Source organism: Anomaloglossus baeobatrachus, chromosome 2 (assembly GCF_048569485.1).
Source record: "Anomaloglossus baeobatrachus isolate aAnoBae1 chromosome 2, aAnoBae1.hap1, whole genome shotgun sequence".
In the NCBI taxonomy this organism is placed as follows: Eukaryota; Metazoa; Chordata; class Amphibia; order Anura; family Aromobatidae; genus Anomaloglossus; species Anomaloglossus baeobatrachus.
In genome coordinates, this window is record NC_134354.1 from 290,543,338 (window position 1) to 290,562,689 (window position 19,352).

General features: G+C 53.4%; 1 protein-coding gene across 1 annotated transcript in view; it reads left to right on the plus strand.

Moving 5' to 3' along the window:
• Positions 1–19,352, plus strand: part of KDM5B (lysine demethylase 5B) — a 153,487-nt gene that overhangs the window by 53,654 nt on the left and 80,481 nt on the right. The window contains exons 8-9 of the mRNA XM_075335848.1: positions 7,694–7,779; positions 7,932–8,090. Of these exons, the coding sequence (XP_075191963.1) occupies positions 7,694–7,779; positions 7,932–8,090 (245 nt within the window). The remainder of the gene's footprint in view (positions 1–7,693; positions 7,780–7,931; positions 8,091–19,352) is intronic.

The following is a 19,352-nucleotide window of genomic DNA, read 5'->3' on the forward strand; positions in this document are numbered from 1 at the left end:
AGTCCCCAAGGACATCCAGGGCCTTACCCCTTAAACGGGGGGTCAGGTATTTGGCCCACTGGTCCTTGTTCAGATGGTGCTGCAAGCAAGTCCGTTCAAAAGCAGTCAGGAAAGAGTCCAAGTCTCCATCCTTCTCCAGCACTGGGAAGTCCTCAACACGGACCTTTGGAAGTTTGGTGTTTTGAAGGTCACATGTGGCTGATGAGGGCCGGAGCTGAGCTAGCTGCAGCTGGTAGTCACGGTCTGCCTGTCGCTCTCGCTCTCGCTCTTCACGCGCTGCCTGCCGCTCTCGCTCCGCAGCCTCACGCTCTGCGTGCCGCTCTGCCCTGCGCTCTGCCAGGAGTTCCTTGTAGCCCTTCTGGTCTCCAGCCTGGAGAAGGGCCATAGCCATTTGAAGAAGGCTATCCGAGCCTCCCAGGCTCGGTGGAATGGCACGTGGTGATCTGCGGCACGCTGCGGAGCCTGGTGATTCACTGTCCCTTTCAGAGCGGAGGGCTGGCATCTGGCTCGTTGAGGAACCTTGGGTGAGCTCCTCCTCATCTTGTCCAGCAGTGCCAGGTTGCGCAATGTCCTCGGCAGAACGGTTTTCTGGCGTCGAGCTCCTGGAGGACTCGTGGGCAACCTCCTCATTGCTGTCCACAGCACCGTCCTCCCTCTCTTCGGCTCCTGCCTTAGCATTGGCCAGTTGCATAGCTCTGCTCCTGGTGCCATCAGCCATTCTTGCAGACTTTTGGTCACTGACACAGAACTGACACCTGATGCCTCCACACACCTTACAGTATCTGCACTCTGACACTCTAGTGTTGAGCTAGTCTGAAGACCCCAGCAGCCACAGCTGCTGCAGGCAGTCTTTAGTGTCTGGGAGTATGGGTCTCACACTCACACACACTATTATCTCGATCCCACCGCTGCCACCAATATGTCAGAAACCACCGGGGGGGTCACTCAGAAATCCCCCGCGCTGGCTACCAGTACGTCACAATCGGGGGGTAACAAGTGGGGGTCACCCCTCCTTTATACCTCCCGACCGACAGACAGAGCACGTGACGCGCTCTCTAGCGCCCCTCTTATAGTCAGGCCAATTATGGAATTGCCCGACAATAAGCAAGGAGGCCGCTATACTACTTATGCCGATTATTGAAGGGTCCCCGGTGAGAGTAAGGTATATATTCCCCCGACCTCCGCGGGCGGAATATATAAAATCTCCCCGAATCTCACTGGCCTCCCCACAATAATCCTTGGCACAATTCGCTGCCACCAACCGATTTACGGTAACTATTAGCCGAACACACAGACGTGGGATTCAAGATCGAGATAACAGAACAGCCCAAGATTAATTATATAATTTAATCAGCCTAAAGCACACTAGAACTACAATATATACAATAGGGAATCTACAGAATATACAGTTATGTCAGAGTACAGTTACAATCAAAGCATGGGTTACAAACAGGCATACACAGTTCCAGCAGTTACCTTGTTGCGTCTGGCCACAGGGGGGCGCTGTACCCAGGTTTCTAGGATCCTTCCCACAGATGTTTCCTACACGTGCCCCCAGCGAGAAGAACGCTGGAAAATGGCCGAAGTAGGGTTATCAACCTGGGCAGATCCAGGTCCCCTCCTACCTTCGTGACCTCACAGGGAACACTGCTCCACCCCTGGCTTGAGTTATGGACAATATCCCAACATGGAATATGGCCATAACTTTGCCTGGGAGCGTCGTAGGCGGACGCCAATGCTCTCATTGTGACAGTTATGAATTTAGCTACAGAACGAGGGGACTCATGACCTGTCTGCCAGTTCCCCATTGGCTGATATCACGCCTGGGGCATTTCCCAATGTCCTGCTCCCATAAAAAGGGGGTGCCGGCATCGTCCACATGCGGAGACACCATTTTTATGGTTGCCATATTTATCGGAAATATGGCTTGCGAGATATGAACCATTTTTTACTGGAGTCGTTCTGTCTAGCTAGTTCCATAGCCTTGCTAATGAGATACAACTCTTGTTACAGGGTGACGGCAGGGAGTCATCCTGTGTCCATTGTTCCCACACCACCTCATTTCCATATCACAGGACATGGCCATGGAGGTGTAAGTGGAACACTGAGAACAAGAAGGGAGGGGGCACTGCCAGGGAGTGATGAGGGATTATGACTGGAGTCATAATTCATCTTCATATCCCGGGATTTGCCTCACACAGGGCGAGGAGGATGCCTTTACTGTGGGCTCGGACGCTACCTCTATGTACCCCATTGATCTATCTGAAGGTGATGCGGATGTTAGTGACTTGATTGCGTCCATTAATTCCGTACTGGACCTCAATCCACCAGTGTCAGAGGAACAAGCCTCTCTGGTAGAAAAACACCAGTTTACCTCACCTAAGAGAGCAAGGAGTATGTTTTTTTTTTAACCACTCCAGTTTTCAGGCCACTGTGACCAAGCCCAGGGCCTGTCCTGACAAACTCTTCCCAAAGCGTAGTTCTGATGACCGTTTTCCCTTTCCACCAGAGGTGGTCAAGGAGTGGGCTCATTCACCAAAGGTAGATCCTCCGGTGTCTAGAATCTCAGCCCGGACAGTTGTATCTGTGGCCGATGGCACCTCACTTAAGGATCCCACTGACCGCCAGGTTGACCTTCTGTTCAAATCTGTATATGAGGCGTCAGGGGCCTCATTCTCCCCGTCTTTTGCAGCAGTGTGGGCTCTTAAGGCCGTCTCTGCTTCTCTGGCGGAGATACATTCCCTCGCCAGGGACTCTATGCCCGAAATGGTTGCCTTAACTTCCCAGGCTTTGGCTTTTTCATCCTATGCCATGTCTGCCATTCTGGAGGCTTCTCACCGCACGGCGGTGGCTTCCGCTAATTCCCTCGCGATCCGCAGGATCTTGTGGCTTCGAGAGTGGAAAGCAGACGCTTCTTCCAAGAAGTACCTTGCTGGGCTCCCCTTTGCTGGGTCCCTGCTGTTCGGTGAACATCTGGATGAAATTATTAAGGAAGCTACTGGCGGGAAGAGTACTTCCTTGCCACAAACTAAAACCAGGAAACCTGTCCAGGGCAGGAACCAATCGAGGTTTCGTTCCTTTCGTTCCTCTAACTGGTCATCCTCTAAGCCCTCAGCCTCGTCCACTAACTCAGCCAAGGATCGAAAACCCAACTGGCGCACGAAGCCGCGTCCTCAGAAGAACGGAGCAGCCGCTGCCACTAAGGCAGCCTCCTCTTGACTATCTGGCTGCGCCAGCAACGTCCTTGGTCGGTGGCAGGCTCTCTCCCACTTTGGCGACGTGTGGTTTCAACACGTCTCCGATCAGTGGGTGCGGGATATCATCTCCCACGGCTACAGGATAGAATTTTCTTCCAGCCCGCCAAACAGATTTTTTCTGTCCACTCCCCCCTGCTCCAAAGCCGCCGCCTTCTCTCAGGCCGTGGCATCCTTGCAGGCCAACGGAGTAATTGTACCGGTTCCCGCCCGGGAACGGTTCAGAGGTTTCTACTCAAACCTCTTCCTAGTCCCCAAGAAGGACGGTTCCTTCCGGCCCATCCTGGATCTCAAGCTTCTCAACAAGCATGTTCAGGTGCGGCACTTTCGCATGGAATCTTTGCGATCGGTCATTGCCTCAATGACCCAAGGAGATTTTCTAGCATCCATCGACATCAGAGATGCCTATCTGCATGTGCCAATTGCAGTTTCACACCAGCGTTGGCTACGTTTTGCAATCGGAGAGGAACATTTCCAATTCGTGGCTCTCCCCTTCGGGTTAGCCACGGCCCCTCGTGTATTCACCAAGGTCATGGCAGCAGTGGTTGCGGTTCTGCACCTCCAGGGGTTGGCAGTGATTCCTTACCTGGACGACCTTCTAGTCAAGGCTTCATCCAGTGCAGACTGTCAGCGGAGTGTCTCGCTCACTCTCGCCACGCTTGTTCAATTCGGGTGGCTTGTCAATCTGCCCAAGTCCACTCTGACCCCGACCCAGAAACGTACGTACCCAGGGATGCAATTCGAGACTCTGCCGGCACTTGTGAAGCTGCCCTTAGTCAAACAGCAGTCCCTTCATCTGGCGGTGCGCTCTCTGTTGAAGCCCTGCCGTCATTCCATCAGGCACCTCATGCAGGTGCTGGGTCAGATGGTGGCGTCAATGGAAGCGGTTCCCTTTGCCCAGTTCCATCTGCGTCCTCTGCAGCTGGACATTCTCCGCTGTTGGGACAAGCGGACCTCTTCCTTGCACAGGCTAGTGGCTCTGTCGCCACAGACCAGGAGCTCTCTTCAGTGGTGGCTTCGGCCCCTCTCTCTGTCCCAGGGACGCTCCTTTCTGGCCCCGTCCTGGGTGATTCTCACCACGGATGCCAGTCTATCCGGCTGGGGAGCAGTGTTTCTCCACCACCGAGCACAGGGCACTTGGACTCCGTCCGAATCAGCCCTCTCGGTCAATGTGCTGGAAATCAGAGCTGTGCTCCTAGCTCTCGTAGCCTTTCACCACCTGTTGGCGGGCAAGCACATTCGAGTCCAGTCAGACAACGCGACAGCAGTTGCCTACATCAATCACCAGGGCGGGACTCGCAGCCGCCTAGCAATGTTGGAAGTTCAACGTATCCTTCAGTGGACGGAGGACTCCAAGTCCACCATATCCTCAGTCCACATCCCAGGCGACAAGGTCCCGGTTTACGTGACTCGCTCCCACGATCCTCAGGCCTTGGCAGCGGACGCGCTGGTTCAGGATTGGGCCCACTTCCGTCTGGCCTACGTGTTTCCCCCTCTAGCTCTCTTGCCCAGAGTCCTGCGCAAGATCAGAATGGAGGGCCGTCGGGTCATAATTATTGCTCCAGACTGGCCCAGGCGAGCTTGGTACCCAGACCTGCTCCGTCTGTCCGTAGAGGTGCCGTGGCATCTCCCGGACCGCCCAGACCTTCTCTCACAAGGTCCGTTTTTCCGCCAGAATTCTGCGGCTCTCAGATTGACGGCGTGGCTCTTGAGTCCTGGATCCTGACGGCTTCAGGCATTCCTTCCGAGGTCATCTCCACTATGACTCAGGCTCGGAAGTCTTCCTCGGCCAGGATTTACCACAGGACTTGGAGAATTTTCCTGTCCTGGTGTCGCTCTTCCGGCCATGCTCCTTGGCCGTTTTCCTTGCCGACCATCCTGTCCTTTCTACAGTCCGGTCTGCAGCTAGGACTATCCCTCAATTCCCTCAAGGGACAGGTCTCGGCTCTGTCAGTGTTGTTCCAGCGGCGTATCGCCCGACTGGCCCAGGTGCGCACCTTCATGCAGGGCGCATCTCACATCATTCCTCCTTACCGGCGGCCTTTGGATCCCTGGGATCTTAATCTGGTCCTCACGGCCTTACAGAAACCCCCCTTTGAGCCTCTTAGGGAGGTTTTTTTGTTTCGACTTTCACAGAAAGTGGTCTTTCTGGTGGCCATAACTTTTCTCTCAGGAGAGTCTCTGATTTGGCTGCGCTCTCTTCGGAGTCACCCTTTTTGGTTTTTCACCAAGACAAGGTGGTTCTCCGTCCGACTCCGGACTTTCTCCCTAAGGTGGTGTCTCCTTTCCACCTTAACCAGGACATTTCATTGCCTTCCCTTTGTCCGGCCCCTGTGCATCGCTTTGAGAAAGCGTTGCATACTTTAGATTTGGTGCGGGCGCTCCGGATCTATGTGTCACGCACCGCCGCTCTTAGGCGGTGCACCTCTCTTTTTGTGCTGACCACAGGTCAGCCCAAGGGTCTCTCGGCTTCTAAACCGACCCTAGCTCGTTGGATTAGGTCGGCCATATCCGATGCCTACCAATGTTCTCAGGTGCCTCCCCCGCCGGGGATTAAGGCGCACTCGACCAGAGCTGTCGGTGCCTCTTGGGCTTTCAGGCACCAGGCTACGGCTCAGCAGGTCTGTCAGGCTGCCACTAGGACTAGTATGCATACCTTTTCGAAGCACTACCAAGTGCATGCTCATGCTTCGGCAGATGCGAGCTTGGGCAGACGCATCCTTCAGGCGGCTGTCGCCCATTTGTGAAGTTAGGTTTTGCCTACTTCTCAGTTTTCTGTTTATTTCCCACCCATGGACTGCTTTGAGACGTCCCATGGTCTGGGTCTCCCATAAGGAACGATGAAGAAAAAGAGAATTTTGTTTACTTACCGTAAATTCTTTTTCTTATAGTTCCGACATGGGAGACCCAGCACCCTCCCTGTTGCCTGTTGGCAGTTCTTGTTCCGTGTGTTTTCACCGGCTGTTGTTGTAGACAGAGGTTCCGGTTGTTCCGGGTTTTACTCTATCTCTACTTGTGGGTGGATGTCCTCCTTCAGCTTTTGCACTAAACTGGCTAGATTTGGTCATCCAGGGGGTGTATATGCTCGGAGGGAGGAGCTACACTTTTTAGTGTAGTACTTTGTGTGTCCTCCGGAGGCAGAAGCTATACACCCATGGTCTGGGTCTCCCATGTCGGAACTATAAGAAAAAGAATTTACGGTAAGTAAACAAAATTCTCTTTTTTTCTTTTTTTTCCCTGGAGAGCCCCCTTCAAGCAAGTTAAAATAGCACTACAGGGAAATCCGCTACAACTTTTCCATTGACCAGTATTCTTTTAATTTTTCCCACGTTTCATGTGAGGCACTGCCGCCTCATGCACTTCAATAGTTGGTATGCCGTCCATAGTTTGTGGGGTTTTTCCCCAGTTATTGATATTTTCACCTAAGAGTTATAGTACATTCCCTGGTAAAGTGTTGACTAACTTGGGCTCTTGTGATGACAAATGCAATGCTAAATTTACACATTTGTGACAATAAATGTGAAGGTGTGGTTTTCTAGGTGTCTCCTTTGTGCTGTCTGCTGCTTCTAAAGGTCACGTCTCACTAAGCAACATCGCTAGCAACATCACTGCTGAGGCACAACTTTTGTGACGTAGCAGCGATGTTGCTAGCGATGTTGCTGTGTGTGACATCCACCAACAACCCGGCCCCTGCTGTGAGGTCGCTGGTTGTTGCTGAATGTCCTGGACCATTTTTTAGTTGTTTTTCTCCCGCTGTGAAGCACACATCGCTGTGTGTGACAGCGACAGAGCAACAACTGAATGTGCAGGCAGCAGGAGCCGGCTTCTGTGGACGCTGGTAACCACGGTAAACAGCGGGTAACCAAGAAGCCCTTACCTTGGTTACCCGATATTTACCTTCGTTACCAGCGTCCGCCACTCTCACGCTGTCAGTGTCGGCTCCCTGCACACATAGCCAGACTACACATCGGGTAATTAACCCGATGTGTACTGTGGCTAGGTGTGCAGAGAGCCAGCGCTAAGCGGTGTGCGCTGGTAACTAAGGTAAATATCGGGTTGGTTACCCGATATTTACCTTAGTTACCAAGCGCAGCATCGCTTCCACGCGTCACTGTTGGCTGGGGGCTGGTCACTTGTTGCTGGTGAGATCTGCCTGTGTGACAGCTCACCAGCAACCCGTGTAGCGGCGCTCCAGCGATCCCTGCCAGGTCAGGTTGCTGGTGGGATCGCTGGAGTGTCGCTTAGTGTGACGGTACCTTAAGTGTAAGCCATCTGTAGCAGAACATACAAGAATTAGGTGCGCTTCATGTCCACCTGCTCCCACTTTTTAATATTCCAAGTTCTAAGCATAGGCCATCTTCAGTGAGACAGTTTTGTTGTACTGTGTTGCATGCGTTTGAGAAATAAGTCCTGGTTCGTTATTTTCCACCCTTTTATAGAAGAAAGGCAAATAATGTTGAAACGAGATCCAGTAGAAGCCGTCATAGAGAAGCCAAAGTCCAAATCAAAGAAAAGCCGAAGTCCTGTAAGTATGAGATCAATAGTTTCCTGCTTAGCCGGCATGATGGAAATGTGAAGCTGTCATGGGCCGCTCACAGTCCTATCAGGTTCCGTTACGTTATGTCCAAAGTCAAATTATAAATAGACCGAATCCTAAACCTATTTGTTTTTCTGAAGGTGGATTTATATGTTTGCCTTCTGTGTGGGAGTGGAAGTGATGAAGACCGCCTCCTTTTGTGTGACGGCTGTGATGACAGTTACCATACTTTCTGTCTTATTCCTCCACTAAATGATGTGCCCAAAGGAGATTGGAGATGCCCAAAATGTCTGGCGCAGGTACTGACACCGCCTTCTCTGATTTACATTTTACAAAGAACTACTTCTTGATACAAAGGAGAATTGGTTTATTGTGAAGCAAACAAGCTACAAATTGTGCCACAAAGGCCACTTATCACCAGTCCATAGCATAGGTGATAACTGTCAATTACTGGGGTTCCCACCACTTGCTCCTACACTTTACACACTTTGGAAACTACTACATTTGTGTTCCCATCAGCAACATCACCCAGGCACCTGAGCTGATTGTGTGGCTTTGGGCAGTGGTACCCAACAGTCTGTGTTCAGTTAGTGCTTGCCCTGTTAGTATTACTATTAGGCTAAGTTCACATTTCCGTTGTTTTGCATCAGTCACATGTGTTGCTTGACGCATGTGACTGATGCGTTGTACAACGGATGACAACGTTCGGGGGGGGGGGCGGGCGGAGCTGAGGACGTCAGTGCCGCGGTCAGCATGGCTGGGTACAGGTCGTGTGTGTGTGTGTGTGTGTGTGTGTGTGTGTGTCTACATGCGTGTGTACATGCGGAGTGCGGGAGGGGGGTCGAGCGCCAGGGGGCGGAGCCGAGCGGGGCCGTGGAGCTGAGGACATCAGTGCCGCGCGGACTGCAGGGCTGGGGACAAGTGAGTGTGTGTGTGTGTGTGTGTACACATGCGGCGTGCGGGAGGGGGCGGAGCCGAGCGGGGAAGTGTCTGCCTTCTTGCACACTGTATCCAGGGTAAATATCGGGTAACTAAAAGCAAAGCACTTTTCTTTTTCGCTCTATTGGGAGACCCAGACAATTGGGTGTATAGGCTATGCCTCCGGAGGCCGCACAAAGTACTACACTTAAAAGTGTTAGGCCCCTCCCCTTCTGCCTATACACCCCCCGTGCTCCCACGGGCTGCTCAGTTTTTTGCTTTGTGCGAAGGAGGTCAGACACGCACAGCACAGCTCCACAGATTGGTCAGCAGCAGCTGCTGACTATGTCGGATGGAAGAAAAGTGGGCCCATATAGGGCCCCCAGCATGCTCCCTTCTCACCCCACTCTTGTCGGCGGTGTTGTTAAGGTTGAGGTATCCATTGCGGCTACGGAGGCTGGAGCCCACATGCTGCTTTCCTTCCCCATCCCCCTCTGGGCTCTGGGTGAAGTGGGATCTTACCGGTCTCCAGGCACTGAGACCGCGCTTCATCCACAACTCCTGTGGAGCCTGATGGATAGGAGCCGAGTATCGTTCAGGGACATGGCCCTGCATCTTGGAGGTACTCTGTATCCCTGTGGGGACCGCGCACGGCATCACCTCAGCTTTGCTGGGTGTGCTAGTGCACCGGGGACCGCGGCGCTGACCGGGTCTATATGTGCCATTACACACTCAGCGTCGCTGAGTGTGTTTATATGTAAGGGCTACCGCACTAACCGCCGCTGCCATGGGACACTGCGGCGCGGCTGGGACTTGTAGTTCGCCGGGGACTTTCACGCCGGCCGCGCTTTTACGGCGGCCGCGTTTATTACTAGAGTCCCCGGCTTCCTTGCGGCCTAGTTTACTTTTCTCCCGCCCTCAGCCCTGACAGGCAGGGGGAAGGGCGGGACGCTGCACGGAGCGAGCAGCTCTGAGGGCTGGAGTATGATTTACATACTCCACCCCCCTCACTGTGCACGGTGTGAGCACCAGTTCGCGCTCTTTCTCGGCCAGGCCCACAGCTCCCTCATCTCGTCAGGACGCCGCAGCCATTCCTGTCAGCTCCACCGACGCTGCAGAAGAGGGACAAGTCCTGGGAGACCCAGACACGGTCTCTGGTGGCCTCACAACCGCTTTAGGCGGCTGGTAAGCAGCACCTGTTGGTGCTAGCCCCATGGTGCTGTAGTGTATTGGTACATTATTTGTGTATCATATATACTTTACACTGTATGAGCACAGTGCATTCTGGCTATATACCCTTTTGTGTAACTCAAGGAAAACTATAGCATGGCGCCCACAAAAGGCAGGGGTGCCAAAACACAGGCTTATTATGCTGCCTGCGCCGCTTGTAAGACCCCACTACCGGCAGGTTCCACTGACCCTCATTGTGTGCAGTGTTCGACCCCTGTGCCACTTCTTCAGCCGGAGCCTATGCTAAGAGGGGCCCAGGGGGAGACACCTGTTGACACTGTCCAGGTGACGGGGACTGAGTTTGCTAAACTCTCTGAGACTATGGCTAAGATACTAGAAGCCTTGCAGTCCAGGCCGGTATCTCAGCAACGGGACCCTGTTGAATCGTTGTTCCCGGGCCCCCCTCAGTTGGACCAACAATGTCCTCCCGGGGTATCTCCTACATCCCAGTCTGAGGGTTCTGACTTAGACCCCAGCCCCAGATTGACTACGCGGGCTCGCTTAGAATTTCCCTCGACATCATATTGTTTAGGGTCTCAGCGGGGGGAATCTTTGGTTGATGATGCGGAGACAGCTGATCAGGATTCTGATCCTGAGAGCGCTCTCAATCTTAATACTCCAGACGGGGACGCCATAGTAAACGATCTTATTGCGTCCATCCATCAGTTGCTGGATATTTCTCCCTCAGCCCCTCCGGCGGAGGAGTCAGCTTCTCAGCAGGAGAAATTTCGTTTCAGGTTTCCCAAGCGGACACAGAGTATATTTCTAGACCACTCTGATTTCAGAGAGGCAATCCAGAATCACCATGCTTGTCCAGATAAGCGTTTTTTCTAAGCGCCTTAAGGATACACGTTATCCTTTCCCCCCGGACGTGGTTAAAGGTTGGACTCAATGTCCCAAAGTGGATCCTCCAATCTCCAGACTGGCGGCTAGATCCATACTTGCAGTGGAAGATGGGGCCTCGCTCAAAGATGCCACTGACAGGCAGATGGAGCTCTGGTGGAAATCCATCTATGAAGCTATCGGAGCTTCTTTTGCCCCAGCATTCGCAGCCGTATGGGCGCTGCAAGCTATCTCAGCAGGTCAAGCGCAAATTGAAGTAGCCACTTGCACGGCCGCGCCACAAGTGGCATCCATTACCACCCAGACCTCGGCAATTGCGTCTTACGCTATTAATGCTGTCCTGGACTCTGTGAGCCGTACGGCGGTGGCGACCGCCAATTCGGTGGTACTCCGCAGGGCCTTGTGGCTACGGGAATGGAAGGCAGATTCTGCTTCCAAAAAGCGCTTAACCAGTTTGCCAATTTCTGGCGACAGGCTGTTTGGCGAGCGTCTGGATGAAATCATCAAACAATCCAAGGGAAAGGATACATCCTTACCCCAGCCCAAACAGAACATTCCCCAACAGAGGAGAGGGCAGGCGAGGTTTCGGTCCTTTCGGGGCGCGGGCAGGTCCCAATTCTCCTCGTCCAAAAGGTCTCAGAAAGAACAAAGGAACTCTGATGCATGGCGGTCTAAGTCACGTCCTAAAACGAACATTGGAGGCACCGCTAACAAGGCGGCTTCCTCATGACTTTCGACCTCCTCTAGTAGCATCCTCGGTCGGTGGCAGGCTCTCCCGCTTTTGCGACGCCTGGCTGCCACAAATAAAAGACCGCTGGGTGAGAGACATTCTGTCTCACGGTTACAAGATAGAGTTCATCTCTCGTCCCCCGACTCGATTCTTCAGGTCTTCTCCGCCTCCCGAGAGAGCCGAGGCTCTTCTGCAGGCGCTGGGCACTCTGAAGGCAGAAGGAGTGGTGGTCCCTGTTCCTCTTCATCAACAGGGCCACGGTTTTTACTCCAACTTGTTTGTGGTCCCAAAGAAGGACTGGTCTTTCCGTCCTGTCCTAGACCTGAAACTTCTCAACAAACACGTAAAGACCAGACGGTTCCGGATGGAATCCCTTCGCTCCGTCATCGCCTCAATGTCCCAAGGAGATTTCCTTGCATCGATCGATATCAAAGATGCTTATCTCCACGTTCCGATTGCCCCAGAGCACCAGCGCTTCTTGCGCTTCGCCATAGGAAACGAACACCTGCAGTTTGTGGCACTGCCATTCGGCCTGGCAACAGCCCCACGGGTTTTCACCAAGGTTATGGCTACTGTAGTAGCGGTCCTCCATTCTCAGGGTCACTCGGTGATCCCGTACTTGGACGATCTGTTGATCAAGGCACCCTCTCAAGAGGCATGCCAACGCAGCCTCGACGCTTCCATGGAGACTCTCCAGGATTTCGGGTGGATCATCAATTTTCCAAAGTCAAATCTGACACCGGCCCAATCGCTCACATACCTTGGCATGGAGTTTCATACCCTCTCAGCGATAGTGAAGCTTCCGCTGATCAAGCAGCGGTCACTACAGACAGGGGTACAATCTCTCCTTCAAGGCCAGTCACACCCCTTGAGGCGCCTCATGCACTTCCTGGGGAAGATGGTGGCAGCAATGGAAGCAGTCCCTTTCGCGCAGTTTCACCTGCGTCCTCTTCAATGGGACATCCTACGCAAATGGGACAGGAAGCCGACGTCCCTCGACAGGACCGTCTCCCTCTCTCAGGCGACCAAAGCTTCCCTTCGGTGGTGGCTTCTTCCCACTTCATTATCGAAGGGGAAATCCTTCCTACCCCCATCCTGGGAAGTAGTCACGACGGACGCGAGTCTGTCAGGGTGGGGAGCGGTTTTTCTCCACCACAGGACTCAGGGTACGTGGTCCCGGCAAGAGTCCTCGCTTCAGATCAATGTTCTGGAAATTGGGGCAGTGTATCTTGCCCTGAAAGCGTTCCAGCAGTGGCTGGAAGGCAAGCAGATCCGAATTCAGTCGGACAATTCCACAGCGGTGGCATACATCAACCACCAAGGCGGCACACGCAGTCGACAAGCCTTCCAGGAAGTCCGGCGGATTTTGATGTGGGTGGAAGCCACGGCCTCCACCATATCCGCAGTTCACATCCCAGGCGTGGAAAACTGGGAAGCAGATTATCTCAGTCGCCAGGGCATGGACGCAGGGGAATGGTCCCTTCACCCGGACGTGTTTCAGGAGATCTGTTGCCGCTGGGGGGTGCCGGACGTCGACCTCATGGCGTCCCGGCACAACAACAAGGTACCAACGTTCATGGCACGGTCTCAAGATCCCAGAGCTCTGGCGGCAGACGCCTTAGTTCAGGATTGGTCGCAGTTTCAGCTCCCTTATGTGTTTCCTCCGCTGGCACTGTTGCCCAGAGTGTTACGCAAGATCAGGGCCGACTGCCGCCGCGCCATCCTCGTCGCTCCAGACTGGCCGAGGAGGTCGTGGTACCCGGATCTGTGGCATCTCACGGTCGGCCAACCGTGGGCACTACCAGACCGACCAGACTTGCTGTCTCAAGGGCCGTTTTTCCATCTGAATTCTGCGGCCCTCAACCTGACTGTGTGGCCATTGAGTCCTGGATCCTAGCGTCTTCAGGGTTATCTCAAGAAGTCATTGCCACTATGAGACAGGCTAGGAAACCAACGTCCGCCAAGATTTATCACAGGACGTGGAAAATTTTCCTGTCGTGGTGCTCTGCTCAGGGTTTTTCTCCCTGGCCATTTGCATTACCTACTTTTCTGTCCTTCCTTCAATCTGGACTGGAAAAGGGTTTGTCGCTCGGTTCCCTTAAGGGACAAGTTTCAGCGCTCTCTGTGTTTTTCCAGAAGCGCCTAGCTAGACTTCCACAGGTACGCACGTTCCTGCAGGGAGTTTGTCACATCGTTCCACCTTACAAGCGGCCGTTAGAACCCTGGGATCTAAACAGGGTGCTGATGGTTCTTCAGAAACCACCATTCGAGCCAATGAGAGATATCTCCCTCTCACGACTTTCGCAGAAAGTGGTTTTTCTAGTAGCAGTCACTTCTCTTCGGAGAGTGTCTGAGCTAGCAGCGTTGTCGTGCAAAGCCCCTTTTCTGGTTTTTCACCAGGACAAGGTGGTTCTACGTCCGGTTCCAGAATTTCTCCCTAAGGTGGTATCCCCCTTTCATCTCAATCAGGATATTTCCTTACCCTCTTTTATCCTCATCCAGTTCACCAATGTGAAAAGGATTTGCACTTGTTAGATCTGGTGAGAGCACTCAGAATCTACATTTCTCGTACGGCGCCCCTGCGCCGCTCGGATGCACTCTTTGTCCTTGTCGCTGGCCAGCGTAAAGGGTCACAGGCTTCCAAATCAACCCTGGCTCGGTGGATCAAGGAGCCAATTATCGAAGCTTACCGTTCGGCTGGGCTTCCGGTTCCCTCAGGGCTGAAGGCCCATTCTACCAGAGCCGTGGGAGCGTCCTGGGCTTTGAGGCACCAGGCTGCGGCTCAACAGGTGTGTCAGGCGGCTACCTGGTCGAGCCTGCACACTTTCACGAAGCACTATCAGGTGCATACCTATGCTGCGGCGGATGCCAGCCTAGGTAGACGAGTCCTTCAGGCGGCGGTTGCCCACCTGTAGGAAAGGGCCGTTTTACGGCTCTCTTACGAGGTATTATTTTACCCACCCAGGGACTGCTTTTGGACGTCCCAATTGTCTGGGTCTCCCAATAGAGCAAAAAAGAAGAAGGGAATTTTGTTTACTTACCGTAAATTCCTTTTCTTCTAGCTCTAATTGGGAGACCCAGCACCCGCCCCTGTTTTTTTGTGTACACATGTTGTTCATGTTGAATGGTTTCAGTTCTCCGAGTTTCCTTCGGATTGAAGTTACTTTAAACCAGTTTATAATTATTTTTCCTCCTTCTTGCTTTTGCACCAAAACTGAGCATCCCGTGGGAGCACGGGGGGTGTATAGGCAGAAGGGGAGGGGCCTAACACTTTTAAGTGTAGTACTTTGTGCGGCCTCCGGAGGCATAGCCTATACACCCAATTGTCTGGGTCTCCCAATTAGAGCTAGAAGAAAAGGAATTTACGGTAAGTAAACAAAATTCCCTTCTTTGCTTGGTTACCTGATATTTATCTTGGTTACCAGCATACACCGCTTAGCTCCCTGCACCCGTAACCACTGTAAATATCGGGTAACTAACCAAAGCGCATTGCTTGGTTACCCGATGTTTATCCTGGTTACGGGGGCAGGGATCCAGAAAGAGCATGTGCAACAAAATCCTACGGATCGCACTGCTCAAAAAACGTTACAGGCTGCGTTGCTCCCGCCCGGCGGTCAGTTAAAAAACGACTGACCGCAACGCAGCGGATGCAACGCAGCATCATCAGTCGTAATCCGTCACTAATAGAAGTCTATGGGGAAAAACAGGATTCCTGCAAAATATTTTGCAGGACACTGCAATTCCTCTAGGCGACGGATTGTGACTGATGCAAAACAACGGAAGTGTGAACTTAGCCTTAGTAATAGTATTATTATTATTATTATTATTATTATTATTATTATTATTATAATATGCATATTGTATTACTATTAATGTTGCTATTATTCTAAGGGTAGTTTTAATTTCTCTACCTGTATTTATTGATGTGACTGCTGAAGTTAGTAATATAAGACAATGGTGTCATTAGAATCTAGCATATTGCTGTATGTCAGAACAGTACCTGTCTCTGACGCCTCATTGGGGGACACAGGACCATGGGTGTTATGCTGCCTATCCATAGGAGGACACTAAGTAGATGCAAAAAGCATTAGCTCCTCCTCTGCAATATACACCCCCTGGCCGGGCCAGGTAACCTCAGTTTTAGCTTAGTGTCTGTAGGAGGCACATCCTTTCAAGGTTTTGTTATTTTTTGAGGGCGACGGTTTCCCTTAGGGACCGATCTCCCAATACCACCAATGGGCGGGAACCGACACCGATTTTCCAGAGCCCAGGGCAGAGGCACAATTCCTCAGCCCCTCTTTGCAGGCTCTGAGTTGATACATTGCACCTGTGTGACTGGACACAGCAAGCTGACTGCTATTTCCACTGCCTGGACTGAGGCAGTGTCAAGGTGAGATCCCCCCCCTGACTGGTTTCCCAGACAGAGGGAGAAAGACTGTGCAGGGAAGGCTCCCAGGACTGCTGAATTTACAGTCTTTATTCCCACCATAGCTGCGTGCTGGCTGGAGGAGGGGAAAGTCCCTTGCTGATTTCAGGGAATCCTGCAGAGATAATCTAATGGTGGCGGGGGGGAGGGCTCCCAGGGCTCATAAACTCAGTGTTTATTCCCTCTAGCTGTGTGCTGGCTGGAGGAGGGGGAGTCCCTTGCTGATTGCAGGGACTCCTGCAGAGATAATCTACTGGTAGCTGTGTGCTGACTGGAGGGAGGGGGAGAAAAACTGTCAGAGGCTCCCTTCCCGCCGTTTTTTACTGCTGACAGCAGGGGGGCACACTGACTTCTTCTTGGCGCTCTTTTAGCGCTAAGCCCCGCCCCTCCGTGGGCCGCGCTAAGCCCCGCCCCCCCAGAAAAACGCGCGAAGTTCTCCACAGAGACTACTTCCTGAGGACGCAGGGCCATCGGCTGATTCTGGTGAGGTACACCGAAGTATTATTATTACTCCTATTAGGAACATGCAGAACTCTAAGGGTACTACTAGTGCTAAGGCTCACATATTCTATTATTCAGCCTGCACTGCCTGCCACGCTGAGCTACCACGTAAACACACCTCTTCTCTCTGTGAGTCCTGTGCCCCTATAGCCCCCCAAGACCCCCCTGCCACCACCGCCGCAACCGTCAGCCCAGAGCCTAGGGCTCCCAGCCCACCGGAATGGGCACAGTTTCTGTCACGGAACCTGGTGCTGGCTATGCAGTGTCGTCCTCCACACCCTTCTGGGCCCCTGGACGGAACGCAGCCTGAGGATACCCCTATGGAGGATCCTTCTGAGGCAATCCGGGCCCATGCTTCACCGGTTGCAGGGATCAGGGAAAGAGCACACGGCCGTGTGTCTCCAGCGGGCTCTCCCTCGGGAGCACACAGGGCAGGCTCTCCCACACGCTCCACGGCTTCTGAAGAGCTGGAGGAGGGAGAATGCTGTTTATACCAAGAGGATTCATTGGTTTCAGCCTCCCCAGATGATCAAACTGCAATAGACTCCCTTACAGCAGCAATCAACCAAACTCTGCATGTGGAGGATCCCCCATCCACTACCACTGACCATGCGGTCTCCTTTAAGAGGGCAAGGAAACCCCAAAAGGTTTTCGCTGATCGCCCAGAGTTTCAGGATATCCTCACAAAGCAAAGGGAGAAACCTGACAGGCGCTTCGGTAACCGAAAACTCATGGAGTCCCGGTACCCTTTTGCCTCACCTGCCCCTAAGGGCTGGGCCGATCCGCCCTCGGTCGACACCCTCCCCCCCCTCCCCCCGGTCTCCCGCCTTACCACAAAGACGCTCCTGTCTTCACCCGATGGTTCCTCCATCAAGGACCCGACAAACAGGTGGAGCACCTCGCCCGCTCTGCTTTAGAGGCTGCGGGTTCCTCCCTCTCGCCCTCCTTTGACTCTGTGTGGGTCGCAAAGGCGATCTCGGTCTGGGCAGAATCCCTTAACACTTCGCTTGAGGAATCCCAGTTCACTCATACCTTTACAGAGGTAGCAGCTCAAATTGCCACTGCGGCGGAGTACCTCATGCAGGCCTCCATTGACGCTGCTACCTGCGCAGCGTTTGCCGCCTCACATACCATAGCCATCCGTAGAGCTCTCTGGCTCCGACAATGGCAAGCGGACTCTGCCTCCAAGAAGTCTCTCACGGGCCTTCCCTTTTTTCCAGACCGATTGTTTGGCGAACGTCTGGACAAGCTCATTTCTGATGCCACGGGAGGAAAGAGTACCTCCCTCCCCCAGCTGAAGTCCAGGACGTCCTTCACCAGACGTCCACAGTCCTCGTTCTGCTCCTTTCGGAACTCATTTGGTTGGTCGACATCCCGTGCTGTCCCCGCCACCAGCCGCGGACTACACAGGGACCGACCTTCTCAGCTGTCCCCGAAACCCACTTTGTCATGGCATCCGACACCAAAACAGTCCAGGACTAGGGAGACTCGGCCATGACGTTTTCCCCCCTCGTGACTCCTTCGGCGCCCCGGAAGACACACTCATTGTAGGAGGTCGACTGCGGCTCTTTCAACACATCTGGGCTGCCGCCTCAGACGACAAATGGGTGCGAGACCTTGTGTCTTCCGGTTACCAGGACCCGACCCCCGAGTCGGTTGTTTCTCTCAAACCCCCCAAAGGCTCGAAAACGACGCAAAGCTTTTTTCTCAGCAATCCACTCGCTCCAAACAGCAGGAGTGTTACCTGTCCCGGACGACGAGAAGTTTGGGGGTTTTTATTCCAACCTCTTTGTGGTCCCCAAAAAGGATGGGCCAGTTCGACCCATCCTGGACCTCAAACCCCTGAACAAACATGTGCACGTACGGAGATTCAGAATGGAGTCCCTAAGGTCCATTATTGCATCCATGGTCGAAGGGGAATTCCTTGCCTCCATAGACATCAAGGACGCGTACCTGCACATACCCATCGCCTCAGATCACCAAAATTTCCTCCGCTTCGCAATTCAGGACTCCAACTTTCAATTCATAACTCCACCTTTCGACCTTGCCACCGCACCAAGGGTCTGAGCGTCCTTCACGCCAGGGGAGTAGTCGTTCTCCCTTACTTGGACGACCTCCTCATCAAGGCCCCCTCCTTCCGCGACTGCTCAACCAGCGTACACATCACGGTGGACACCCTATCCCGCTTAGGGTGGCTAGTGAATCTGGACAAATCATCCTTGATCCCATCACGATCCATCACCTTCCTGGACATGTCCCTGGACACCCGTCGGGGCTTGATCCTTCTCCCTCAGGACAAGGCGATCGCTCTTCAACGAGCGGTACGCTGCCTTCTATGTCCTCCGTCTCGCTCCATTCGATTCAGCATGAAAGTGCTCGGCAGGATGGTGACGGCTATGGAGGCAGTAACCTTTGCTCAACTGCACCTCCGCCCACTGCAGCTAGCCCTTCTAGCTGCCTGGGACAAGAGCCCCTTCTCCCTGGACAGACATCTTCACCTGACGCCTTCAGTCAGGTAGCACTCCGCTGGTGGCTTCGGTCCTCATCCCTATCGAAGGGGAGATCTTTTCTCCCAGCGAACTGGCTGGTCCTGACCACGGACGCCAGCCTCCTAGGCTGGGGAGCAGTGCACCGGCACCACACTGCTCAAGGACGTTTGACGCCCCAGGAGTCTTTCCTACCCATAAACATCCTGGTACGCTGCGCGATCTTCCTCACGCTCAGGGTGTTCTGCCCTCTGCTAGCGTGTCATCAGATTCGAGTCCAATCGAACAATGCGACAGCTGTAGCCTATATCAATCGGCAGGGGGGCACCCGCAGCAAAGCGGCTTATCTCGAGGCCCACAAGATCCTCAGCTGGGCCGAATCGTCGGGATCAGTGATATCAGCGGTACACATACCGGGGGTAGAGAA